The 25,675-nt window shown below is 45.6% G+C and overlaps 2 protein-coding genes and 1 long non-coding RNA gene across 5 annotated transcripts in view; 2 read left to right on the plus strand and 1 right to left on the minus strand.

The window, feature by feature from the left end:
• Positions 1–632: 632 nt before the first annotated feature.
• On the plus strand, positions 633–21,236 carry LOC114008371 (uncharacterized). The gene is made up of 3 exons (XR_003549919.1): positions 633–728; positions 1,091–1,179; positions 20,477–21,236. It is a non-coding gene; the product is annotated as an uncharacterized LOC114008371 (long non-coding RNA).
• A 94-nt stretch (positions 21,237–21,330) lies between these two features.
• CYB5D1 (cytochrome b5 domain containing 1) lies at positions 21,331–24,966 on the minus strand. Of its 2 annotated transcripts, none has more exons than XM_027773146.1 (4): positions 24,649–24,966; positions 24,469–24,545; positions 24,125–24,343; positions 21,331–23,531 (listed from the first exon to the last, which is right to left on the minus strand). In XM_027773146.1, the coding sequence occupies exons 1-4, from the start codon at positions 24,950–24,952 to the stop codon at positions 23,460–23,462; spliced, it is 672 nt and encodes a 223-aa protein (XP_027628947.1). In that variant the 5' UTR covers positions 24,953–24,966; the 3' UTR covers positions 21,331–23,459. The 2 variants fall into 2 exon arrangements, with proteins under 2 accessions (XP_027628947.1, XP_006151838.1); XM_006151776.3 differs by having other exon boundaries at positions 21,332–23,599.
• Positions 24,967–25,339: 373 nt separating this feature from the next.
• The window catches only part of NAA38 (N-alpha-acetyltransferase 38, NatC auxiliary subunit), a 1,125-nt gene continuing 789 nt past the window's right edge, over positions 25,340–25,675 (plus strand). Inside the window, exon 1 of one of the 2 annotated variants that reach the window (XM_006151775.3) lies at positions 25,340–25,538. In XM_006151775.3, the coding sequence (XP_006151837.1) occupies positions 25,458–25,538 (81 nt within the window). In that variant the 5' untranslated portion in view covers positions 25,340–25,457. Of the gene's footprint in view, positions 25,658–25,675 lie in introns of both variants that reach the window. The other variant, XM_027773147.1, reaches the window with a different exon arrangement.

The raw sequence follows: 25,675 nt of genomic DNA on the forward strand, positions 1-25,675 counted from the left end.
CTTTAAATATATTTAAATTCTGAGGGGGGCGCTCAGAAATATTTCTCAGAGCTGAGGCACTAAGATGGCCGCCTTGAAATTATTTTTAAAACAACCCCCCCTCCAGCACCGCCACCCCCTCCATAAAGAAAGGGAGAGGGGGAAAAATCCCCTTTTAAAACAAAATGGCTGGCTTAATATTTCATTTTTCACCCCCCCATTCTCCTCCCTGGTACACCCCCATCTCCAAGCCTCTACCCAGAAACCCACAAATTTCTCCCTTTTTTCATAACTGATTAGTGCACAGATTAATAGAGATATTTTCCTTGTGTACTGAAGTGTGTGTGTGTGTGTGTGTGTGTGCTGGGGGGGCATGAAGGATTTCTGCATAAAACAAAAATGGCTGCTGTGACTAACTCCCCCCTTATAAAAAATATTTGAGGGGGGGCATTAATCAGTACTCATGCTCAGTCTGACATCAGCATAAATTGTTAAAGGTTAACTAGTTAGATACTAGTCCAACTAGATGTAATTTTTTTTCTTTTCTTTACTAGTCTCTTCCTCCCCACCTCCCTTCTCTAAAGAAAAGCTTTTTTTTTTTTTTTTTGAATACTTCAGAAGGGAGTGGTTTGATGTGAAGGTTTTTTTTTTTTTCCCCTTCAGGCATTGAAAAGGAAAAAGATGAAATATATGTTTATATATAACTCTGTTTCTACATACCTCATTGAAGTCAAAACGCATTTAATTGTGTACGTATTTTTCAAATGAGAAGCGGTACTGGATTTTTTTCTTCTTTCTTTAAAAAAAGTGATAGAAATCCTAGTGACTTTTGGGGGAGAGATATGAATAGATACGATGATTGAGTTTTTTTTTTTTTCAAAGGAGTCCATGTTTTATTCTCCCCTTTGCCCAGCCTTTTCAGTGATTTATAATTGTTGTAAATTTTCTCTGCACTCTTTTCCTCTTTCCTTCTCCGTCCCCCAATTGCTTGGAAGTAAAATTCATCTCATTTGAGGCATGAATTTGGGGGTAAAGAGAACAGATGTTTAGAATAAAGAGGAAAGAGTCAAGTCCGAAGGTTGTGAAATTATGTTCTTTTCTCCTGTTTCAGTCTATTTCCCTTCCTCCATGATCTCCAGCAAGTAGAAGAAACTGAGGTACCATCAAAGAGCAAAGTAACTGGGACTGAGAAAATGAAAGGTAGGGTACCGTGCAGGCATTTCCATCTTAACTTTCTGACCCATGGTTTTCAGCTCTACCCGTGTTTACCTTAAAGTGGTTCCAGGAATCCCACGGACAGTTGAAAAGGAGTCTAAAAGTGGGTTTCTCATACTGAGGTTCGATCAGAGAAGTCTAGACATAAAATAAAACTAACCAAAGGAGCAAAGGAGGAGGGTGACTAGCTCAGTTCTCCCCTTTTTTTTCTTTCTTGTCCCCTTTTTCTGACTCTAGTTCCCGCCCGTTCTTTTGATCTCTCTCTCTCCCCTTCCCTTTGCTTTCCACCCCATGTCTGTGGAATCATTTCTCTCCTGGGTTATTTCCCTACCTCTGGAGTCTAACTGCTGGCCACCAGCTTCTGCAGTGCTCCAGGGCCTGGAGAGGGAGAGGGAGGTGGGCAGCAACCAGAGTATTAGTGATAGGAACTACTATGCCAAGTTTTGTTTACGAGGCTAAAATGTTCTCTATTGATGTTCCACCCCCCTCACTAATGCACTTTATTGAGCACTGGTTTCCATCTTTTTTTTTTTAAACTGGCCTTTTGAGATCTCTTGCCACTGCTCCCCTGTCGTTCCTGTACTAAGTCTCACTCCCTCTTGCATTGATTTTGCTCTCCTGTCCTCTAGCTCAGTCTCTGTACCCGCCTGCCTGAGCACCCCCCACCTTCTGTGTGTGGGCTTCTCTGTACGTGTGTCTTTATTTTTCACCGAGACTGTCTTTCTCATCCCTCTGACTCAGGCTCTCACCTCGAAGTGACTTTCCACCTCTGTCTTCTTTCTGTTTACTTCTGCCTTCCGGTCCCTTGGCTGTGTGTGGCTCTTCCTCATGTGTGCTTGACTCCCCCTCTTGCTGGCCCCCTCTGTGTGTGTCTGGATCTCACTGTGTCTCCACGTGTGTGCGGGCCACACTGCACATTGTGTGCGCCGCAGTCTCACTGCCTGTGCCCTCTCCCTCTGTGCCCAGGGCCCCTGCCTGCCTGCCACATGTGCCATGACCTGCAGGTGTAGGTGGCTAAAGGTGGCCGTGTGCATCCCTGTACAGACATTCGTCATTCTCTTCGGAGTGTACTTTGCATACGGATTTGTTAATTTCCCTGATTCTCCCTCTCTGTGTCCATCTCTCCTTCTGCCTGTCTGCCTGTCTCTCCTGTTCTTTTTCCTCCCTACTGACCTCTTGATTTTTCTTCTTCGGTCCATGTTTCCGCCTGCCTCTCTACCTGCTTGCTCCTATTATGATGTCTGCCTGCCTGCCTGCCTGCCTGTCTGCTCCTCCCTGGCTGGTTGGCAGCCTCTTTCGCTCTCTGGTTGTCTGTCTGCTTCTCTGGCTGTTTGCCCACCACTCTCTCTCTAGCCATCTGTCTCCCCGCCTGCCTGTCTCTCTCACTTTTTTAGCCTGCATCCCTTGGTTTGTCTACCTTCCAGGGCCTGCCGTGGCTCCCCGTCTTGATTTGCCTCTTGTCTTGCCCATCTTCTGTTCCTCCTCTTGTTTATGCCTGTGACAGGCATCATTTTTCCTTGCCTCCCCTTAGGTTTGTCTTCTTGCCTATCTGCCCCGCTTCCTCGCTACTGTCTCACAGTTTAATGTTTGTATCTTTTTAGGTTTTTTTCCTTACCCTCTTTTTCTCCTCTCTTGGCTTCCTCTCTACCAACATCCCATCAGTGGGGAGGGGTCTCTCTCCCCTGAACCTCTGAGTGACCTCTTGCCCAGTCTTGCTCAGTTGCTTGCCATGTTCCCTACCCTGCCTTCTCTCACACTTGCCTCCATTTCTGCTGTCCCTTTTTCTTTCTGTCCTTCTGGTTCATCTGTCTGTCCGCCTCAGTCTTTGCCATTTCTCTGTAATCCCTCACTGTCTTCTGGTTTTTTTTTTTTTTTTTTTTTTTCAGTCTTATCTCTTTGGCAGGCTTTTGCCGGTCACCTCTGCTTACTTTTCTTTCTCCTTAATTTTTCCCCCAGTCAACTCTTTTAGATTTTGCAACAGAGTGTGTGCACTCTCCAGACAGAGACAGACAGAGAGGGAAAGTGAGAAATTGCCCCCAGTGGAGATGACCACAACACAATCCTTTCTCTTCCATTCTCTTCTTGGGATTTTGGGCATGCATGCACACACACCCAGCATGTTTTCAAGCCGCTGGGTCAGGGACTTAAATGGTCCATGAATCGGGTTATGGGGGATCCAGCACCTTCACCACCACGCCACCTACTGCCCCCCGACCCCAGTCATCTTTGGAAAGGCGATACATGTGATACTTACAAAACTAAAAGTACGCTGTGGAGGTCAGCAGTATGGTGCTTGCGGTATGTGGTTAAGGTGGCCATACCCACATGACCAACTGTGTGGTTTGAGTCTTGGACCCAGTGGTTTGAAAAACAGGTGGGCACCCATGTATGCATGCCCCAAAACCCCAAAAGGAGAAAGGGATTGTGCTGTTACCATCCCCCTGGGGGGTACTTTCTCACTCCCCTCCCCTTCTCTCTCTCGGTCTCTCTCTCCGTCTCTCTCCAGCAAGCATATGTGCCATATAGCAAGTTAAAATAAAACATGATTTTTTTTTAAAGAAAGTATGCCTCCCTTTGTCCCTCTCTCCCAGTCCCCAAGTTCCTGTCCCCAGGGGTAGCCGTTATTTCAGATCTCATGGATACTGCGTCGGAGAAGAGGCTGTACCTGTACAAGTCTACTTGCTTTCTGCCGTACTTCTGACGACTCCTCTCCCAGTTTTGCTGGGTGCTCCTTTTCTGTCAGTCTGTCCGTTTTCTTTCCTAATTTGCTAGGCTTGCCACCTCTTGTTTCTTGTCTTTTTGATTCTACTTTATGGCACTTGTCTTTTTGATTGAACAGTTACTGGTTGCAAGCTTGTACTACCAATGCCCGAGGAGCGCCTAGGAAGGGCTTTCTCTCTCCTAATGTCCTAGTCCACTCTGCTCCGTGAGTTGTCTTGATGACAGCACACCTTTGTTGATCTCTTCATTACTGGAATATGTTTTAATTGAGAAAAGACATGAACACACTAATAGTGGGTCATGAGAAAAGTCATGATGCATTTCTGCATAGAAAAATACGTCACGACTTTCCCAATGACCCAGTACTGAAAAATAGCATAAAAACATAGGTTCCCTTGTAAGTACAGATAGTACTGGCTCTGCTTGTCCCACTTAGTCTATATGAATTCTTTAAAGGCATATGAATCTAGATTCTTTAGGTTATTGATCCAGGCCTGTCTAAAAAGCCTGTCTTCCTCCTAGTCTAGAAAGCTATGTTTCTTACTAAAATGTTTCACCTTTTCCATCCGTTCTTCTGACCTCTCTCACCTACCACCTTAGAGGGCAAAGAAAGACGTCCCCTCTACCAAGGACTATTTGAGAGTGATGACGAAACTTTGACACAATGCCCTGTTCTTTCATTTCTGCTTTTTGACTACCTATATCCTGAATTTAACCGTTTGAACCTCTGTCTCTGTGTCTTTCCCTTCTCCTGCCCTGTCTCACTTCTCTTTTCTTGGTTCTGTCTTTCCTCCTACCTGTCTGTCTTGGGCTCCATTCTAGCCTCTCCTTCTGATTGGCCGCCTCCCCTCTCTTCTGTCTGATTGGCCTGTATCCCTCCATCACCCCATCTGTCTGCTGGATTCTCCCTGTCTGCCTGCAGTAATATATGTGATAGCACTTCATAAATTATAAAGCACTATGTTGTATAAAACACTATTATCACTTTGTCTTCCTTCTTACCTTATTGTTTTCTTCCTTTATCTGCCTGCCTGCCTTCTCTCCCTCTACCCCTTCCTGTTTGCCTGTCTGCATCTCTCTTGGTGATCTTAGTGCCTCTCTGTCAGTCATTCTCCTTTCTCTCCCTGCCAGCCTGTCTGTTTTTTTCTCTCTGCTCAGTTCTGTGTCTCTCCTTCTGCGTTTCCAGGTTTCTCTCTCTATTTTTTTCCTGTCTACTCTGTCTGTCCTTAGGCTTTTTATCTGTGGCTGTGTGTCTCACTGTCGACAGATGCTTGTCCCCTACCTGTCAGTTTCATGTGGGCATTACACTGCTTTTTTCTGTTTGGGTGTATTTCAAAAAATAAAATATTAAAGTTCCTTATGACTAATTGGTAGAGGAGAGTACTTTTTGTTTTTAACGAGGATATTGTTAAGGTGAGAACAAGAAACGCAGACACATAGCTGTCAAATGCAAACCAGAGATTAGATGCCACCCCCCCACACACACACACACAAAAAAAAAAAAACTAGAAAAAAATTGTAAAGGACTCCAAATCCAATAAGATTATTTAAAGCAAAAGCAACACATTGATCCAAAACAAAAGTTTCTAACCTTTTTGGATCATGGAAAGTTATAAGCCCTTTGCCACGCTACAGGGCTGAGATGCTGTGCTCAGCAGACTGGGGCAACACAGAAGACCCAGGTTAGAGTCACAGTCCAGCCCAAAGGCTCGGCGCAGTGGTGTGACCTGTGATCCCAGCAACTCAGAGAGGCTGGGGCACAAGGATCAGAAGCTCGAGGCTGGCCTGAGCTCCATAATAAAACTGTCTGAAAGGGGGTAGGCACAGTGGTGTACACTGGTGGCCCCAGCTGGGAGGCTGAGGCAGGAGAATGGCAACATACCAAAACCTGGTCTTAGAAAAGAAAAATGAAGGAACCAGCAGTTGGTGTTGCTGGACTCCCATGTGGTGAACCGCAGTTAGAGTCCCAGACCAGGTGGCTTAAACTCACACCAGATGCGTGTGTGTGTGTGTGTGTGCCCAAGATCCTGAGAGGCAAATGGAGGAGAAGGAATTGCGGTGTGGCCATCCCCCCTGGGGGGTGACTTATCGCTTTCTGTCTGTCTGTCTCTGATGAGCGCACATGCCCTAAAGCAAAAATCTCTGCCCCCCCCCCAAAAAAAAAGAAAAATGGAAAGAAAGATACAAACCTTTTCCCAGGGGGTGGATGGATGGATGGATATGGAGATAGATAGATAGATAGATAGATAGATAGATAGATAGATAGATAGATAGATATGAGACACATTTTTTGCATAGAAAAACATCGAAAAATACGTTATGACTTTTCTAACAACCCAATATGTACATAAAATATCACATATATTTTCAGTGTTGAGAATACCTTGAAGTCTGACCCCAGGTTAAATTCCTAATGTAGAGAACCAGTGAGAACGAGTGACAGAGCACAGACAGGTACACACACCACAAACAGATCCAGGAGTGAAAATGTAATGTGCTGTCTGTGATTTTGCACCCAAGGAGAATTAAAGAGCTTCCTAATTGTCTTTTGAAATATTTAGGTTAGTGATAATAATGAAAGGCATATAAATGATCAGGATATTCTAGACCTAACCATGGAATTTTGGAACCAGAAGATCATCCAAATCAATGGTTCTCAAATGACTAAGTACGGGTGCCGCCAGTCCTTTCCTGAAGTCTGTCCTTTATTATGAGATGATATATTCCATATACAAGAATATATAGACTGGGACCAGTCTATAGATGGCATAAGGGTTACTTTGCTTGTCTCCCACATAATCAACTGCAGTTAGAGTCCTAGACCCAGTGACTTAAACTCAGGCCAGGCGCATGTGTGCACCCAAAATCCTGAGAGAACAGAGGGGAAGGGATTGCAACATGGCCATACGCCCTCGGGGGTGATTTCTCACTTTCTGTCTCTCTGGCAAGTGTACACACCCTATGGCAAAAATTTCTCTTTAAAAAAAAAAAGTATATAGATTAAGTATGTAATGTACTATATTTACATATAATAAATATATAAGTTCATATGTCATATATTGTGACTATACATTATATATATAGTTAAATGTATGTGTATAAACTTAGGTATACACACACACACAGACATGTTTATCCTGTTAAACTGTACTTTCTGAAAGTGAGGTAGTTCTTGGGGAGACCAACAGATGGCGTAATGGCTATATCACTGAACTCCCATGTAGTGGACCGCAGTTCGAGTCCCAGACTTGGTGACTTAAACTCACACCAGGCACATGTGCATGCGTGCCCAAGATACTGAGAGGAGAATGGAGGAGAAGGGATTGCGATGTGGCCATCCCCCCTGGGGGGGGCAGTGATTTCTCACTTTCTGCCTCTCTCTTTCTGGTCAGCACATACACCCTATAGCAAAAACCTCTTCCCCCCTCCAAAAAAAAAAGTGAAGTAATTCTGTATGGAAGACTGTTCACCAATAGATTTGAGAGAGATAGAGAGCAAGAAAGAAATTTTTTATACTTACTGTATACAGTTTGAAAGGTTTTCAGTATATATGTGCTTCTTTTATTATTGCAAAACATTTTTAAAATAATTATTTTATTTTATTTTATTAATTTATTTTAATTTAATTTGACCAGAGAGGGACAGAGTGAGAAAGAAAGGGATAGTGAGAAAGCAAGCCTCCAGGTCCATAACCACCTGCCAGCCTGCAAAACATTTTTAATATATTCATTAAAATATTATGGTGACAGGGTAGCAGGTGGCATGGTGGTTAAAGATGCTGGACCACATCTGGTGGACCGCAGTTAAGTACTGGACCTGGTGGCTTGCTTTCTCACTTTCCCTTTTCTCTTTCTCTCTCTCCACTCAAACTGGAAAATAAAAATAATTCTTAAAAAAAAATATTTATAGGGAACCAGCAGTTAGCGTAATGGCTATGTCGCTGGACTCCCATGTAGTCGACCATGGTTCACATCCCAGACCCGGTGGCTTAGAACTCACACTAGGCGCGTGTGTGTGTGTGTGTGCCCAAGATCCCGAGAAGAGTATATATATATATATAGTGGTGACGATTGGGGCCAGCAGGTGGCGTCATGGTTAAGGTGCCTGGATTCTTATGTGGCCAACTGTGGTTCCAGTCTCAAACCAGTAGCTTAAAAATCACACTGCAGGGGTTGGCAGGTGACATGGTGGTTAAGGGCACTGTACTCCCACATGGCCAACTATGGTTCAAGTCCCTGACCTGGCGGCTTGCTTTCTCATCTTCTCTCTCTCTCTGACCCTCTCTGGTCAAATGAAAATAAATAAATAGATAAATAAAGTTAAATAAAATAACTTTAAAAAAAATTTAAACAAATCACACTGGGTGCATGTACATGTGCATTCAAAATCCCAAGAGAAGAATGGAGAAGGGATTGTGGGCCATTCCCCCAGGAAATGATTTCTCATATTACCTCCCTCTGTCTCTTCTCTCTGGTCAGTGCACATGCCCTATGGCAAAAACCTAAAAAAAAAAAATATTACAGTGATGAGTGTATAGGTTGTGTTTTGTCTGATGGTCTTATTTAGCACAATAAAAAGTTAGTAACCTCATGTTAATTGCTAACTTTTTAATATATATATTGGGTCATCAGTAAAGTCATAACATATTTTTCTATGCAAAAATACATCCTGAGTTTTCCGATGACCCAATATTTTATTGGTTATTGAAATCAAATCTCTTCAGCATCTAAACTCTTCTTGATTTCATGAAGGAAGAAAATTTATTCCATCATATATCATATTCATAATTTACTATTGCTGCATCCTGTCTATATTGTTATATACATACTATTTTTCTTTAAAGTGACTCACTTTGGGGCCAGCAAGTCGCATGGTGGATAGGGCACTGAACTCCCACATGGCCGACCATAGTTCGAGTCCCAAATCTGGTAGCTTGTAGCTTGCTTTCTCTCTCTCTCTCTCTCTGCGTGTGTGTGTGTGTTTATCTCTTGTGAGTGTAGTAAATTTTAAAAAATAATGATAATAGTAAAAATAAAATAAATAATCCTTAGTGATTAACTTAATTGAATGTCCTTTGAATGTAGTTTTTTGTTTGTTCTTTTTTTTATATTTTTGCCATAGGGTGCATACACTTGCTGGAAAGAGAGGAATGTGAGAAATAACCCCTAGGGGGATGGCCACATCACAGTCCTTTCTCCTCTATTCTTCTAGGATTTTGGACACACACACACACACACACACACACACACACACACATGCCTGGTGTGATTTTCAAACTACCTGATCCGGAACTGGAACCATGGTTGGCCATATGGGAGTCCAGTGCCTTAACTACCTGCTGGCCCCAATAACTGTTTTTCTAAGCAAGTTTACTATTAGCAAGTTTTCAACTCAGAGAGCTTTTCTGGAGGTGACTGCAAGGTGAGAAGATTCACAACCTAAGTTATGAATAACACCTTACACTGAAGGAGCCAAAGACTGTCTTGAATTCCTCTTGCTACCAACAGTGGGCCTCATTTCCTTGCTTGCCTCACTTTGTATAAATAAGCTCAATTCTGGCATGATATTTACAAAACACATTTTGCGAGCAGCCATGGTTATATTGCTGGACTCCAACATAGTCGACCATGGTTTAAGTCCCAGACCCCGTGGCTTAAAACTCATGCCGGGTTCATGTGTGTGCATTCCCAAGGTCCCTGGAGGAGAGTAGAGAAGAGATTACAGTGTGGCCTCCCCCTGAAGGGTAATTTCTTGCTTTGTGTCTCTCCATCTCTCCCTCTCTCCAGCAAGCATGCATGCCCTACAGCAAAAATCTCTCTAAACACACACACACACATTTTACTTGACTAAAATCATTCTTACGGAAGTACAAACAACTATTGTTAGATTGGAAACTAAGTGTTAGTCACAGATATGGTCTATTAATTTTCTAATCATGACAGATGTTACCTGGATACCAAAAAATGCCAAATCTCAGGAACTGCTAAGGGGAGAATATTTATTACTTAAAAAAATGATAGCACAAAGAATGGGAAAGAAAATTCATTTTTAAAGAATTATTTATTGGGAACCAGCAGTTAGCGTAATGGCTATGTTGCTGGACTCCTACGTAGTCGACTGCGGTTCACATCCCGGACCCAGTGGCTTAAAACTCACGCCGGGCACGTGTGCATGCGTGCCCAAGATCCTGAGAGGAGAATGGAGGAGAAGGGATTGCAGCGTGACCATCCCCCCTGGGGGGTGATTTCTTGCTTTCTGTCTCTATGTCTGTCTGTCTGGCGAGCGCATGCACCCTATAGCAAAAACCTCAAAAAAAAAAAAAAGAATTATTTAATTATTTTCATTATCATTTTTTAAAATATTCTTTTTTATCTTTTTTTTTTTTTTTTTTTTTAATTTGACCAGAGAAAGAGGGAAAGTGAGAAAGCAAGATGCTAGGTCCTGGTCCTAGACTCAAACTGTTGTTGGCCGTGTGGGAGTCCAGCTTCTTAACCACCATGCCACCTGCTGGCCAAGAAACTTACATTTTTTAGTGCCTTTTCCAAGGAATTTTATAGTGCTGGGAATTTTCCCATCCCTTATTTAATATTAACAGCTCTGGGACCAGCAGGTGGCGTGGTGGTTAAGGCGCTGGACTCCCACATGGTTGACCATGGTTCTAATCCTGGACTTGGTGGCTTGCTTTCTCATTTTCCCTCTCTTTCTTTTTGTACCTCTCTCTGGTCAAATTAAAATAAATGAATAAATACAATTAAATAAATAATTCTTTAAAAATATATCAACTGTTCTATAGGGTAGCTTTTGTTTAGGGTGACCATGTTCTGGGTCATTCCTGTTGTGTTTACTATAATCTTCCTTATATAATATAAGGAACCATAAAACCTTGTTTTATGGTTAAATAAATGGAATCTAAAGGAGAGTATTTTGTGCATGGTTACAAAGCCAGAACTCTCCTCTCTTCTGTAGCTGGATTTCTTCTAAGCATATCCCATGTGCCCCTCGTGCCACTGCAGCCTGGTTTCTCTAACAAAGCCGCCACTGACCTACCGTTTGCTAAATCCATGGATGCTCAAGCCACCATCGTAGTTGACCTGTACACAACATTTCACAGAGCTTACCACCTCTTCTCTGAAATACTCTTTGCCTTCCATGCCATCATTTTCACAGGTCTCTTTCACCTCTCTGGCTCTTTCTTCTGAGTCTTTTCCTCCTCCCTTCTCTTAGATAGGGTTTCTCCCAGACCCTCTGCTTAGCTCCCTTGACTTTGGCTATAGTTATTATTTGCCGATAACTCCCACACTTGTCACTCTAGCCCATGGTCTCTTTCAGGCCCTGGGCACATATTCTTTGTGGACATCTGTATTCACACGTCCCGTATCAACAGCTCATACAGCAGCTCATGTAGCTAGCTGAAAATCCATCCGCCTGCGCCCCTCACAGTTTCTCTTCCAGCATTCCCCTTTGTCCTCAGTCAACTCACTATCCTTGTCACTTAGGCCAGACACTCAGATGTCGTCCTTGACTCTTCCCTCTCCCTAAGATTCCTACCCAATAAATTCTCAAGTTTTGCCATCCCTCTTAATTTTAGTTCATCTTTTCTGATCTTCACTGTCACTGCCCTAGTTCTGGTTTCCCGTATCTTATCCAGACCGCTGCAAGACCACCCATCTCCATCTCTACTTTCTGCCCTCTCTGTTCCATTATCTCTGGACACTTAATCAAGTCACCTTTCTAAAATGCAAATCCAATCATGTCAGTCTCTCTGTAAAACTCTTAACTCTGAATTGTGCACTTCCTAAAAGGACAAACTTGTGTTTGTGACTAATATCTCCATTTTAAAAACAAAACAAGAGCCAGCTGGTGATATGGTAGTTGTGCCAGCTGGATCCCACATGGTTCAAGTCCTGGACCTGGAGGCATGAAAAACATGGTGGATAAACCTGCCCACTCAAAAGCCTCAGGGTAGAATGGAGGAGAAACGATTGTGTTGTCACCATCCCCCTGGGGGATGCGTTCTCTCTTTCTCTCTCTCTGCCTCTCTCTGGCAAGTGCGTGCACCTTATAGCAAGAACAAACAACATGATCTACAGAGTCTCCCATAACCTGGTGGCTTCAGTGTCTCTCATCTTCCACCCTCTCCCATCTCCCAGCTCCTCTTAGCTTTACCATGAGCAGTTCCTGCTGCTTCTGAGCTCCACACAATCTCACCTCCAAGGACTGCACATGCTATTTATTCTCTGCAGGAAGCATCCTCTTCTCCAACAACCCCCTTACCCTCTCCCTCCTCTTCACTTGGCTAACTGCTTCAGGTCTCAGTTTGAGATGTTACTGTCCCAGAAAACGTTCCCTGACCACCTCCGCCATCTGAGTTAGATGTTCCTGATACATTTAATACTTAGTTTTTTTGTAGCATTTATCTTTTTTGTTTAATTTAATAAAGGTCTCGGGGACCAGCAGTTCGCGTAATGGCTGTGTTGCTGGACTCCCATGTAGTTGATCGCGTTTCGAGTCCCAGACCCGGTGGCTTAAACTCACACCAGGTGCATGTGCATGTGTGCCCAAGATCCTGAGAGGAAAATGGAGGAGAAGGGATTGCAGCGTGGCCAACCCCCCTGGGGGGGTTATTTCTCGCTTTCTGTCTTTCTGTCTCTTTCTGGAGAACACACACGCCCTATAGCAAAAACCTCTCCAAAAAATAAATTAAATAAAACTCTCGTATGCTTGCCAGAGGGAGACTTGGGGGCGGGGGTAGGAGAGTGAGAAAGTACCCTCCATGGGGGTGAGAGATGGTCATGCCGTCCCTTTTCTGCATTTCTCCTTTCAGAGAAAATACACCTGGAGTGATTTTCAAGTCCAGTACTCAGCCTGCGCTGTTGGCCATGTGGGCTCCAGCTGCCATAACCACACCACCACCAACTGGCCCTTTTTTGTAGCACTTAACACCTTCTATTTGTTCCTTCTACAAATACTGAGTAACTACTCTGGACTGGGCACTGGGCTAGGTACTCTAGTCACTGCACCCATGAACCTCACAGTCTAAGAAAGGACGAAGGCAGGCATTAAACAATGAGTTACACTCAATATTTTCATTATAATCACGATGTTTCAGAGCACCCTGAGACGGTGTGAAAAGAGACATGACATAACTGGATGAATTAAGGAAGACTTCTCTGAGAAAGTGATATCTAAGTGACAAGGAGCAGGAGTCAGCCAGCTAGTCAAGGGTGGGACAGTATGTGAGAAAGCGCTGACAGAAAGAAACTTCAGGGGGAACCAGCAGTTAGCGTAATGGCTATGTCGCTGGACTCCCACGTAGTCGACCGCGGTTTGCGTCCCGGACCCGGTGGCTTAAAACTCATGCCGGGCACGTGTGCATGCGTGCCCAAGATCCCGAGAGGAGAATGGAGGAGAAGGGATTGCAGCGTGGCCATCCCCCCTGGGGGGTGATTTCTCGCTTTCTGTCTCTATGTCTCTCTGTCTGTCTGGCGAGCGCACACGCCCTATAGCGAAAAAAGCCTCTCCAAAAAAAAAAGAAAGGAACTTCAGGGAGTTTCAGAAACTGAAAGGCCAGTGTGGGAGACAAAGAAAAGCCTGGAAGAGCCAAATTATGCAGGCTATTGGGAACCCACTTAAGATGAAGTATGAAGTAGGAAGCCTTTGAAGACTATCTTAAAATGGGAACTTGGGGGGACCAGCAGTTTGCGTAATGGCTGTGTCGCTGGACTCCCATGAAGTCGACCACAGTTCGAGTCCTGGATCCGGTAACTTAAACTCATGCCGGGCGCGTATGCGTGTGTGCCTAAGATCTCGAGAGGAGAATAGAGAAGGGATTGCAGCGTGGCCATCCCCTCGGGGGGGGGGGGGTGACTTCTTGCTTTCTGTCTCTCTGTCTCTCTCTGTCTTGCTGGCAAGCACAGGTGCCCTATAGCAAAAACCTCTAAAAAAACACAATTATTTATTTATTTATTTTTAATGGGAACTTGAGGCCAGCCGTGGCACAGTGGTTAAAGTGGCTGGGTCCCACATGGCCAACTGGACAAGTCCCTAGCCAATGGGGAAAGGGAAAAGCAAATGTGTGTATGCCCCAAAATCCCTAAAGGAGGGAGAAATGGTGGAGGAGGGATTGCAGCATGACTATGCCCCATTTCACCTTCTCTCTCTCTCGCTCTTGCTCTCGTGTGTGTGTGTGTGTGTGTGTGTGTGTGTGTGTACGTGTGTCCTATGAATGCATGTGCCCTCTGGGAAAATTAGAAGATAAAGGGGGAGCGGGGGCTCAAACTGGCTGTAAAAGTGGAAGCAGAATGACAAGAGGCTCACAAACTTTTCTGATTCTATTCTCTTACTACACTGTAACCTCTTTGAGGATAAGCATTGTGTCTTATTAATGTATTCACAGAGTCCAGCACTGTGCCTGACAGATGCTCACTATCATTTTAGTGAACTGAATAATTGAATGATGGGACCTTGATTCCAACTGAGATTTTTGTTGTTGTTGTTGTTTTTTAAAGAGAAACTGTTGCTATAGGGCATGTGCACTCACTGGAGAGACAGACAGACAGAAAGTGAGAAATCACCCCCCAGGGAGAATGGCCATGCTGCAATCCCTTCTCCTCCATTCTCCTCTCAGGATTTTGGGCATGCATGCACATGCGCCTGGCATGAGTTTAAGTCACTGGGTCCAGGACTCGAACTGTGGTTGATTATGTGGAGTCCAGTGACATAACCATTACACCATCTGCTGGTCCCAAATATCCTTTCTTTTCCTACTCACTGTGTGAGATACAACTTCCTTCAAACTAGACTATAGGGCTGGCGTGATCATCTTTTCATTGAGAGGTGAGTTCTAATTCCTTCCCTTCTAAGTCCAAATCATATGGTTCAGCTTCCTCCTGGTTCTCTTGAGATACTTGCACTTGGAACCCAGCCACCATACTGTGAGGAAGTCCACGCTGCTTTATGCTGAGGCCACATGGAGAACTAATCACCAGCACCTAGGTGCCAGCCCAATGACTGAGCTTTCTTGAAAGTGGATCCTCCAGGGGCCAGCAGACGGCATAGTGGTTACATTGCTGGACTCCCACATGGTCCACCATGGTTCAAGTCCTGGACTTGGGCTTGAAACTCATGCTGGGTGCATGTGCATGCGTGCTCAAGATCCCAGGAGAGGGACTAGTTGGCATAGTGGCTATGTCGCTGGACTCCCATGTAGTCGACCATGGTTTGGGTCCCAGACCCAGTGGCTTAAACTCACGCCGGGTACATGTGCGTGCGTGCCCAAGATCCTGAGAGGAGAATGGAGGAGAAGCGATTGTGGCGTGGCCATCTGCCCTGGGGGGTGATTTCTCATTTTCTGTCTCTGTTTCTCTCTGTCCTTATGGTGAGTGTATGTATCCTCTAGCAAAAACCTCTCAAAAAAAAAAAAAAAAGTATATATTTTAAAAAAAAGATCCCAGGAGAATGGAGGAGAAGGGATTGTGGCATGGCTATTCCTCTGGAGGGTGATTTCTCACTTTCCCTCTGAATATCTCTCTCTTTCTCTCTCTCTCTCTCACTTGCTAGTACATTCTCTCTAAGGCAAAAATCTCTAAGGAAAAAAAAAAATAGAAAGTGGATCCTTAGGCACCCAGCAGTCTACACTAGTTCACAACTTTTGGAAAAGAACTAAGCTGTCCCTATCGAACCCTACCTAAATTGCAGATTCATTAGCAAAATAAGTGATAGTGTTGTTAACCGAAGACACTTCAGTTTGGGGCTTGTTTGTTAAGCAGTGACAGGTACCTGGAACACCGTGCTGTGTTTGCCAGCAGGGCAGTGGTACACTCAGAGGTTAGACAGTTGGGCTATGTCTGCTGTGGTTCAAAGTCCAGCTCTGCTACTTATTAGTCGTAAGACTTTTGGCAAGTTATGTAACTTTCTGAGCGTCAGTGTCCTTTTGTAGGTATAAGTAAAAATAATACCACTTCTTGTCTTTGTTGGGAGGATTATGTGATTGAAGGCAGGTAAATGCAGATCTGCAAGTAGCACAGATCAATCATTGCAATCACCTCTTCGGAAAAGCCTCTGATCATTTGACCATCACTGTCTCATGTGATCTGTTTCTTTGACTTTGTAGTACTTTCAGTCTATTAATACATATAGGGTGTGTGTGTGTGTGTGTGTGTGTGTAGTTTAACTTTTAGTACTATCTGAAATGATCTCATCTACTCCTTTACTGCTTATCCCATCTGAGTGGAAGTCTCAATGGAGCAGGAACCTTGTCCATTGCATTCACTGCTGTATCCCCAGTACCTCCAGCAGTATCTGGCACAACATGCTTAATAACTTTTTTTGTTAATGAGTGGATGTATCATCCACTTTTCACACTATTTTGGAAAAACATCGCTAGTTCCCACCCTGTATCTATTGTCCTTCCATAGTAGCAGATCCTCCTTTTGTTTTAGATGTTGATCAGAATATTTACTGTCTCTCCTCTGCAGCTAAGGATCACCATGTAATACATTTCTTGTCAGTAATACCTAGTCAAAAGTCCACTAAGAATGTCTAGGAAAATTTTTGTCCTCCAGATACAGGTACTGTTCCTGCTTCCTGCCTACAATACATTTGAGAAGTAGAGCAGCCAAAAAAGGTGATAAGCATAAGGACAAAAACAGAAAAACAGGCCAGCAGATGATGTGGAGGTTAAGGCAGCTATAGCCCACATGGCTGGCTATGTGGTTCAAGTCCCAAACCCAGCAGCTTGAAAATCATACAGGTTCATGTGCATGGATGCCCAAAGTCCCAAGAGGAGAAGGGATTATGGCATGGCCATCCCCCTAGGTGAGGTGATCTCTCACTTTCTTTCTCTGTCTTCTGCGAGTGCACGCACCCTACAACAAACAATAAAAGGGGGAGAAAATAGATCACTGAGACGTTGATAATCTAGTGGATCACTTTTCTACTTACTCCATGCCTCTTCTTGTGTGAACAGAATTAACACTTTGTGATGAAGCTCCAACAGCCAGCCTTCTGTTACGTGCAGCCAAATGCATTCTCAATCACATCTGCCCTTTCAGATCATTAAGGGCATGCCTATACATTCCATTACCTTACTACTCTATAGCAGAATGGGAATATTTTATCTGTACAAATATTCACTATCCAGATCTCTTCAAATGGTAGTCAGGCAGCAGGGGCACTGTATCGTCTGAATCTGTTTAGCTTTTGAGTTCACATAGATTTCAGATTGGGGGACGGAGGGCGTTGACATGTGCCATTCATTCCTGAAAAATGCATTTACTTATTGCCACTCTGTGCCAGGTACTACATGACAGCTGGGGGTGCAGAGATGATTTAGTCAGATGACTGAAGCTGGATAGACGCGTGAGTTCCCACTATACAATAAGCTCCCAAAGGGAATTGCTGAGCTATTCTCAGTAAGGGAGAGACTTAAGTCTCTGTTTCTTTACTGTTGTGTTCCCATCTCAACAGTCTTTACCCCATCCCCCTCTAATAGTCTTACTTCACTTATTCATTCACCAGCAATTTTTTAGTGCTTCCATGTCCCTAGAATACAGAGTACTGGGGTTGTATTTCTATCTGTGGTTTGAATGCCTAATCTTTTTTTCCCACATATATTTATTTATTTATTTATTTGGTCAGAAGGCATGTGTGCTTGCCATAGAAATGTAGAAAGAGTGAGGGAGATAACGCCCCCCGATGGGGTGCTGCAGTCCCTTCTCCATGTTTGCACAGCGTTGGTCCAACCCCAGTTTGCAGCTGGTCCTGCACCACAGTGTCCGGCATAGGCCAGGAACCTTCCCATGGAGGACTGCCTGTGGTGCTGTGCCATCATCTGGCCCCTTGAATGCCTAACCTTTGACCTCCAAGGTAAAGATCATTCAGGTTCCAAATCTTGAGTGCTTTCTAACGACAAAGCCGTGTGCTCTTGCTGATCCGTCACAGAGTGGCTGTTTTCCTAACATCACCACGTCTGTAATATGTGGCCTCCCTAAACTCAGCTGTGGGGCTGGATGTGTTAACCATATCCTAAGGTCATGACTGGGTGTTGTAGTCCCAAACCCAAATGATGGGTCTCTTCACTCAGCCTCAGTCTAGCTAGGTCAAACTCTGGATAGTAGTAAAACACTTCAGTCTAGACATTAGCTTAGCACCAAAGCTTAAAACTTTAGGCTTTTCTGCCATGGGAACAGGTTGAGACAGACCATTGAGACAGGTGCTAGGAATTCTGGGACCATACTGTATTGTTAATTTTTTTGTTTGTTTTTTAAGAATTATTTCATTCTATTATTTATTACTCTTCTTCAGTTTGACCAGGGAGAGGGCCTGCCAGATCCAGGACTCAAACAGTAGTCGCCATGTGAGAATTCAGGGCTTTAACCACCATATCACATGCTGGCCCAGTCTCCCCCCGTCCCCCGGAGGGTGTGTGTGTGTGCTCACCAGAGAAATAGAGAAAAGCACCCCCCAATAGGACATGGTCACTCTGTGATCCTTTCCTTCCATTTCTTCATCCCATCAGGATTTGGGTGTGTAGGCACATGTGCCTGGTGTGGTTTATAAGCCACTGGGCTCAGGATCTGAACTGGCTGGCTCTCTGTACACTGGGATCAACGCTGCACTGTGGAGCCGTCCAGTATTATCACTTTAGATATGTTACTTTTGAGGGCTTTTAGATTACTCTGTGTGCACAGTATTTCAAGGATAGGAGGTTGCTGGACTATTTAGAGAATCTGATAGCGATGATAGCACCTTTCTCCAAAATAATAAACAGGAATACACATACACACACATAGTATCAATTTTTTTTAGTGAGAGAGATTTTTGCTGTAGGGTGTGTATTTGCCAGAGAGATGAAGAGAGACAGAGAAATCATCCCTCGGGGGCATGGCCATGCCACAATCCCTTTTCCCCATTCGCCTCTCAGAACTTTGGGCATGCACGCACACACACACACACACACACACACACACACACACACAGCACAAGTTCAAGCTCATATAGTATCATTTAGAAACAGGGGGCTGGCAGGTGGCGTGGTGGTTGAGGGCGCTGGACTCCCACATGGTCAACCGAGGTTCAAGTCTGGGTCCTGGCTGCTTGCTTTCTCTCTCTCTCTCTCTGTCTGTCCTTCTCTGGTCAAATTAAAATAAATAAATACATAAATAAAGTTCAATAAAATAATTCTTTAAAAAAAAAAAAAAAAGAAACTGTTCCAGGGAATTTAGGTTAAGAATCTACCTATAATTTACCATGAAGGTGGAAACTTTTTCTATACTATCATTAGGTCCTTAATCAGGTACTAGTTTAATTTACCTTTTCATGTATATGTTTTATTCCAATGAGTGGGCAAGCTCCCTGCAAGGAACATATGCCCCTTTATTATTCCCCAGTGATGTATGCATGTAGTCACCACAGCATGTGGGAAATACTGCCATGAAGCCCTCTGAACCTGCTGTGGTTTACTGAGGACAGGCAGCTTTCCTTTCGCCACTCCATCCTCCACCACACCTCCCTCCACCGCAAAAGAGATCACGAGCTACCCGGACGAGGACTTGGACTCTATACTCATGTTCTGTTTACTTAAAAAATTTTGCTCACCAGAGAGAAATGGAAAGACAGAGAGAGAAAGCACCCTCCAGTGGGGCATTACCATTCTCCATTTCTCCATCTTGTCAGCATTTTAGGTGAGCATATACATGTACCCAGTGTGTTTTGCAAGCTGCTGGAGCTGGGATTTGAACTGCAGTTGGCCAAATGGGATCTAGCTCCTTTAAACACTAGGCCACAGGGCTCACAGGGCTGGCCTTGTTCTATTTACTTTCAGTGTTTTTTCTGTTTCTTTTTTTTTCTTTTTTGAGAGGTTTTTGCTATAGGGCGTGTGCGCTCACCAGACAGACAGAGACAGAAAGCGAGAAATCACCCCCCAGGGGGGATGACCACGCTGCAATCCCTTTTCCTCTATTCTCCTCTCGGGATCCTGGGCACGCATGCACATGCGCCCGGCATGAGTTTAAGCCACTGGGTCTGGGACTCGAACCGTGGTTGGCTACAATGGGAGTCCAGCGACATAGCCATTAAGCTAACTGCTGGTCCCCTACTTTCAGTGTTTTACTTTGAGGCATTTACATACTCCTCATGCGATTATCCATTACTGGATATTAAGAGAACAAAGCAGTGCCCAGTGGAAAGCGTTATATATATAAAGGGTATTAATAAATGAATGTATTCTATTATCTTAGAATGTTGTGATATCTTCCTCCCTTCCTCAGCTCTGTATTTCAACCCATTCGCACCCACACACCCACGGCTCTAAGCAGGACCTCCTGGTGGTCCTGTCCCATGAGTTACTTCTCAAACTGCACTCCTTTCCTAGCATGTGCTTGTGGGAAAAAAATTCAAATCTGGAATAAATCTAATGCTAACAGAATAGTGGCCACGTGGTTTCTTCCTTTTTTTTTTTGGGACCTCTCCTCCCCACCATAAATCTCAAAGGGCCACTCAATCTCTTAACTTCTTTGTAACTTCAAAAGGTTTTTCCTGCCTCTAGTCTTTGACTCCATAGGTGACTACAGCCACCTGGTGGCCATGTGGGGAAACAGCAAGTAGATTGTTCCCAGAAGTCTGGTGAGAGGAAGAAACTGGAATCATTTCTGTCTTGGATCTATGGGACGCAGGGGGAGAGAAGCATACGGGAAAAGACTGCAGCACAGGAGTAAGACATCCTGCTTCTCGGTCCCACCTTGCCTTCCAGCGTACAACATCCCACCCACTGGTGACGACAGACAGATGAATTCACTTAACACTGGAGTTCAGTCAGTCAACATTTATTGAACAGCAGCTATGTGCCCAGCAGTGGGAATACAGCAATGGACAAAATGCACAAGAACTCTGCCCTCATGAGCTTACAGTCTAGCAGCCAGCCAGCCAGTACATCCATAATTTACAGTTGTAGGAAGGTCTCAGAAATGTATGATGCTAAGAAAAGAATTTACAAGTTTGGACTACACTGAGAAATCAGAAAAGGCCTCCCTGAGGAAGAAACATTTAGGACCAGCTGGGTATTGCAAGCAGAGAGCAAAGTCTGAAGGCTCTGTGTCAAAAGGAAATGAACTAAAAGCCAGCAGTGGGGCTGGGTCATGCGGAACGAGGATGTGTCATGGATGAGATGCACGAGGCAGGCAGAGCATGATTTTTGCAGGGCCTCTGAATTTAGGACTTTATTCCAAAAACAATTAGAAGCCACCAAGAATCTTTTTTTTTTTTTTTTTTAGATTTTTGGTAAAGGGCACGTGCACTCACTGGAGAGAAAGAGAGAGAGAGACAGAAAGTGAAACATCACCCCACAGGGGAGATGGCCAGGCTGCAATCCCTTTTCATCCATTCTCCTCTTGGGATGTTGGGCATGCACACACACACACACCCCTGGTGTGAGTTTTAAGCCACTAGGTCTGGGACTCAAACCGCGGTTGACTACGTGGGAGTCCAGTGACATAACCATTATGCCATCTGCGGGTCCCAGAAGCCACCAAGAATCTGTGGCAGGACAGATGTTTTGGTCTCTCAGAGCTCATTCTGACTGCAGTGTGGAAGGCAGACGTGGACATGAAGGGCAGGTTAGGAAGTTTCCACAGCAGTCTAGACAAAAGGTGAGGGGAACTTGTAGAAAGGAAGATGGATTCTCAAGATACATAGGAGATAGAATCTGCTTGCTGAGTGACTGGGTGTGTGAGGAAAGGCACGTGTTTGTGGCAAGAGCTACTGAGGTAGGAAACTGCAAGAGACAGGTTTGGGCAGAATAAGCACATCCCATAGGCACAGGCCCTGCAGCTAAGGCTAGAGGAACAGCATAACTTTGGTTCTCACACAGGCTAGGGTTTAGCTGAGCCAACAAAGTACACATGAAGTAATTGCAGATTGATTCCGAAAATTTGTGGATTCCGGCATTTCACAGAACTAGGAGGAAGCCCTCAGTCTCACTGTGAATTCAGATACTGCCAAAACCATACAGATGTCTCCACCTCTGTTCATGCCACTCAGATCAGCCCCTCAGAAAACTATGCAGCCTACCTGGTGCCTCACAGGGGCTACCTTCTCCAGCCCTGGCCGTGGGCACCCTTTCTGGAAGATGTACTAAACACTCCTTGAATGTTTTTGGCTTGCCGCTGCCAAGAAGTTCACCTGTTATCGTCAGTCCCACTCTCCCCTGCAAAGGTTAAGAAGACTAAACTGAGCTGCTGTCCCCAGGAGCGTTCTCCTTTGGTCACCAGGGAGTTTTCTGACGTGGCGCATTCCCTGAGTGGCAAAGTGCATCATAGAAAGGAGCCTCCCTTTTGCTCCCTCATGCAAGTGTCCCAATTGGTAGGCCCTTTCCCCACTCTAGCTTTTCCTGGAGTCAGTAAATACCCACATTTTTGCCTCAGAAAAATCAGAAATGTTGCTATAGGATTTATAAGGAAGTCGGCCACCGCTTAGCTGACACTTAGCGTTCCCAGTCTCCACTTTGCCACTGGAGAATTCTGCTAACTCTCTAAACAAGAACTGCTGACTACACAGTAGGCCTACAGTTTTGCATTGTGCAGCGAGCATAGGACAACCCACATCTCAGTACTTAGCCCGAGAGCAGTGGTTAGGATGAGATGTTCTTATGAGATGACAGACACACTGAGAAGCGCCCCTTTACGTGGGAATGGACGTGGACTTTGGAGCTAAACAGACTGGATTTGCATCCTGACTCTGGTGGTTACTACCCAGTGTGCCTTTGTGCTAGTAAACCTGTCTAAGTTGTGAGACTTACCTGTAAATGGTATCCACCTTATTAGGTAATTGTATTAAAGACGGTAGATAGAAGCACCTAGCATAATATCTGGCCTGAATTACCTAATTACCATTCATTTTCTTTCTTTCCCTTGGGTTCGGCTATCTAACCTTTTAGAAGGGAGATACGCCAATTTGGTATGAGCCATGATAAAGTTACTATTCCTGTCTTTGTAAATCCATCTTCCTGCAGCTGCCTCATTCCCAGAAAAGTGCTTCCATACCACTCACTAGCACAAGTTCTGCCTGCAGTCGTCTTCTGCATCTCCCTAATCTAAGATAATTCATCTCAAAAAGTAATTCACTTCTAGCATTCTCCCACGTTTTCTCGGAGCAAATTGTAATGTCATTGGGAATGGGACTTTCTACTTCAGAAAGGAATGGGAACCACAGGCCGGTTCCCAGAGCGGGATGGAGAGCTGTGCAGCCCACCCAGTGTCTCCCAGGGGCCACCTTTTCCTGTACTGGGCCCTGGACACCATGCCGGGAAGATGCACTAATCATTCTCTGAACCTTTTAACTTGCCACTGCCAATAAATTCAGCTGTTATTCTAGTTCCAATCCCACCCCTTTTCCTCAGGGCACAGAAAAAGCCAAACTCAAAATGTATCTTGATTCTAGCGAACATACACCTCCTGTCCTACAGCTCTGTGAGGTCATCATTGAAGTAGAGCAGTATTCCAGGTGTGTGGAATGAACCATCCATATTAAGATAGTCAAATTCTTCCTCCTCATCCCGGATCCCATTCTCTTCCAGGGTATAATTCATGTTCAGGTTCTTCCCTTCGTACTTCCATGTGTAGCTGGCAGCATGTGCATTAAAGGGGAGATAGCGGTGTAGGATTTCCCACATGGACTCCAGGGCCCCCACCTGGAGAACACAGAAGGCACCCCACCCGCAGAATTTTGGATGGAAAACGTGCATACACACACACACACACACACACACACACACACACACCAACAGTCAGCAGCAGTCCAAGATAACAGAGCTGAGGACAGAGTGCCTTCTCCAGCATGAATGGCCCCCAAGCCCTACTTAGAGCAGTCACTTCTGACAGAAGGCCCTGAAGGATGGAAGCCACTGCCCCTCACTCCATCCTTGCAGTTGGAGTACAACTCCTGTTTGGGACAGAGTTCCAAGGATCGCCCTCGCTAAGATGCATGAGCTGCTGCTACCTTGGGCTTAGTAGAAGTTTTCTGTACCCTTGCAACCTAGACATCCCCAACCCTGGGGACATAGGGGGTCTGCTTTCCTCAGCCGCCTAAATGTAAAGGAGAGGAGATATGCGGCGATAAGATGGGAAACTGGCCCAGAGATCTGCCAGGAGATCTGCTGGGATTCCCAGTCCCCAGCCCCACCCCCGGCCCTCCTCCCCCAGGGCACAGTTCTCACCTCCAGTGTGTGCTCCTGCGACGTGAGCGTGTTAATGATGCGGATGTTCCGGGTCTTGGCAGACAGCCGCCCCACCTCGTAAGTCGACCCCTGCCACCAGGCAGTCCCGAAATCATTGGCCCAGTCCGAACGGGGCAGCTGAGGCGGGACGTGCACGAAGCGGCCCCGCGGGGTGCGGTACCTCAGGCAACCGGTCAGCGGGTCTATGTGCTTGCGGATCTTTAGAGCCAGGTTTGGGGGCGGGGAGGTCGCAGCAGTGGTTATTTCAGGCTAGCTTCTGCTTTTCCTCCCCATCCCGCTCTCCAGTGCCCCTCCTTATAACCCGGGGTTCCAGCAGAACTTACATCTCTGGTCTTTGGATCAAACCAGTGGCTGATGTCCTGGCCCGCAACTTCCACGATGGGTTTCAGCAGCAGGTTCCCTGAGAAGGAGCAGCCGCTGTCGATGCTGGGCACAGCGGAACCGGACCCCTCCCGTGCTGCACGCACACAAACACCGGCTTCGGCCCATCGCCTGGCCCTTACCCTTGTACTCCTGTGCCAGCGGCGTTAGGTCGTACACGTATCCCAGGTAAGACACCCAGAGGTCTTCAGGCTGGTTATGTTCGGCCACCTCCGCCGGCGTGAAAAAGCGACGCTGGAAATACTCAAAATCTGGCCCAGCCACTAGGCCCCGGCGCTGCATGGCTCTTCCACTGTCACTCACCAGCTCCCTAAGTTGCTGCCCAGCTCCTCGGCACACACTGTTGCATCCTCCTGGTCGTCCTGGAGCTACGGAGAACGCGTTTACCCGCTGACATGGAAACCATTGTCCTTTTCCGGCCACCATCCACTGAGATTAAACACTGAGGGCGAGGAGGGGCTTGAGTTGTGTGTGTTCACGGGAGACGTAGTCCGATTCCGGCATCGGGCATGTTAGGATCATGTAATGGACAAGTGTCTTCAGGAGTTTCAGAGGAAAGCAAACAAACACGCTCCTTTTTAATTCAGTAGTGCCAGCTACACGACATATTTGGGCCAGACTCTTTCCTGCAGCAAGAAAACAAGGTTGGGGGCGAGGACGAAAGAAAGTAGTCTCGCGAAGTTCCAGAGTTCCTAAAAGGAGGGTTAAGAGACAAGCAGTAAACTTCTCGCGATACCTTAAGACATCCGGTGTAAAAGTCTCACTGAACCACATTGCTGGAGAAGCTCGCGAGATCTCTGCAGTTACCGAGGAGACTAGAAGGAGGTGATCTCGCGAAAGGAAAGAGATCGGCAGGGCTCGCGAGATCTCAGACCACCGAACCCAAAAGGTTTTTAGGAAGTTGAAGGGCCCGGAAGAGGCCCCGGCGCAAATGGCCGGAGCTGGACCGACCATGCTGCTACGAGAGGAGAATGGCTGTTGCAGTCGACGTCAAAGCAGCTCCAGCGCCGGGGTTAGCACGGGCTCGGGTTCTGGGATTGAGGGGCAGTGGGGCAGCAAGATGGGGGGACGGGGCCGGAGGGAGGGGGACTGCAGCTCCCGGCAGCCTCTGGGCTTCGTGCGAGCGCCCCGCGGGCTGGCCGGGGGCGG

The sequence above is a fragment of the Tupaia chinensis genome, unplaced genomic scaffold (genome assembly GCF_000334495.1).
Source record: "Tupaia chinensis unplaced genomic scaffold, TupChi_1.0 Scaffold000330_1, whole genome shotgun sequence".
NCBI lineage: Eukaryota > Metazoa > Chordata > Mammalia > Scandentia > Tupaiidae > Tupaia > Tupaia belangeri.

Coding starts and splice junctions, on each gene's coding strand:
- CYB5D1 (XM_006151776.3), bottom strand. CDS start 24,952: ATGGTGGCCGGAAAAGGACAATGGTTTCCATGTCAGCGGGTAAACGCG. Junction 24,546..24,648: donor GCTGGCACAGGAGTACAAGG/GTAAGGGCCAGG, acceptor GCTCCTTCTCAG/GGAACCTGCTGCTGAAACCC. Junction 24,344..24,468: donor TTGATCCAAAGACCAGAGAT/GTAAGTTCTGCT, acceptor CTGGCTCTAAAG/ATCCGCAAGCACATAGACCC.